The sequence below is a fragment of the Salvia hispanica genome, chromosome 1, assembly GCF_023119035.1.
Source record: "Salvia hispanica cultivar TCC Black 2014 chromosome 1, UniMelb_Shisp_WGS_1.0, whole genome shotgun sequence".
Classification (NCBI taxonomy): Eukaryota; Viridiplantae; Streptophyta; class Magnoliopsida; order Lamiales; family Lamiaceae; genus Salvia; species Salvia hispanica.
Genome location: NC_062965.1, coordinates 13,342,454 through 13,343,837, shown reverse-complemented (window position 1 = coordinate 13,343,837; position 1,384 = coordinate 13,342,454). Strand labels below are relative to the sequence as shown.

The following is a 1,384-nucleotide window of genomic DNA, read 5'->3' as shown; positions in this document are numbered from 1 at the left end:
TATCATTTATGGTAAAAGTGAACCGGGACTCCTGTTCGCGGACGGACTAAAATGGAAAAAAGGGACTCATATTTGCGGACGGAGGGAGTATAACAAAATTACTAGCCTCCATTTTATCATCACTTCACCTTTCTACTTTATTTTCATTTTAAAATTAATGGTGAAAGGTGTGACGGGGGGAGTATATATGATAGGCAAATTATAGAGTCTGAATGGCTGTGTATGCGTTGTCAAAACTCCCATCATCCTGTCTCCATTTTGAGCCATCTCTGTTGATGTAGATTTATCCACTGCCAACTATATATTTCCACTTATCGAAAATCTAAACTGCAAACTAAAATTGTTTCATGGTAGCTCATTCTCACTCCCAATCCCAATATCAAATGGGCTTCTGCTGCGCCCAACATCTCATTTTCTCCATTCCACTTCTCCTTCTCCTCATTTCCACCACATTATTCAACGTTGAAGGTACATCTCTGCATGCATTCACTCACATGAATATGATATAATTAGTCCTAAGCTTCAATTTTTGTATTTATGTTTCAGGCCGAAAACTAGCTCAAACACCTCACAACTCCCAAGTAGAGGAAGAGAAGACAATGTGGAGAGCCCAAATCGGATCAAGGCCGCCTCGGTGCGAGCGGCAATGCAGCACCTGCACCCGCTGCGAGGCCATCCAAGTCCCCACCAACGCCCGCATCAACAACTCCGACGAAGCCAACTCCAATTACAAGCCCATGAGCTGGAAATGTAAATGCGGAAATCTCATTTTCAACCCTTGATTTTACTATTAAATTAGTAGTACTAGTATTATTTCAATTTGGAAAGCAATTAGGGGCTCTTTTTGTGGGCATCTCCAACTTTTCCTAATTTGTGTGTATATTATAGTAAATGCAATCTTACCCGCCAGATTGATGGGGGCAATCATATAGTAGTAGCCAGTAGGAGTAGTATATAAATGCATGATTTGATGATATCGCAGCAGAAGAGATCCTCATTTGTACAATATGGCATATTAAAAGATCTGTGCCTTTGGAATCGGTCCATCCACGTCCAGACAATAAATCCTTTGCTACTTCTAGCTAAACCCCACCCTACCTATAAATCAAGCACAATTCCTGTATTACTATGCGTCTATTGTCTCACTCTCAATTTCAACTAAATTCAATTTTCAATTTGATGGAGTATTGTATTTGGAATTTATGTGACACCGTTACGATGGGTCTTTCATTGGCAGAGGAAATTGAGGCGGACACGCAATATCAATTATCCAAAATCGCTACACATTTGTATGTGTTGATGATTTACATGTGTAGCTAGGTGTACATAGGCATGCATGCAGGTGTTTTTTCAAGAAATTTTGTCACATCATCATTTCATTTCA

General features: G+C 39.9%; 1 protein-coding gene across 1 annotated transcript; it reads left to right on the top strand.

The window, feature by feature from the left end:
* The first annotated feature begins 256 nt into the window (after window positions 1–256).
* Window positions 257–1,087, top strand: LOC125206563 (EPIDERMAL PATTERNING FACTOR-like protein 2). The gene is made up of 2 exons (XM_048105833.1): window positions 257–468; window positions 547–1,087. Exons 1-2 carry the CDS (start codon window positions 348–350, stop codon window positions 780–782), a joined length of 357 nt encoding a protein of 118 aa, XP_047961790.1. The 5' UTR covers window positions 257–347; the 3' UTR covers window positions 783–1,087.
* The last annotated feature ends 297 nt before the right edge of the window (window positions 1,088–1,384 follow it).

What these genes read in the sequence shown, in the direction of transcription:
- LOC125206563 (XM_048105833.1), top strand. Translation starts at nt 348, where the DNA reads ATGGTAGCTCATTCTCACTCCCAATCCCAATATCAAATGGGCTTCTGC. An exon ending in CACATTATTCAACGTTGAAG is followed by an intron (nt 469 to 546) that starts GTACATCTCTGC and finishes TTTATGTTTCAG; the next exon opens with GCCGAAAACTAGCTCAAACA.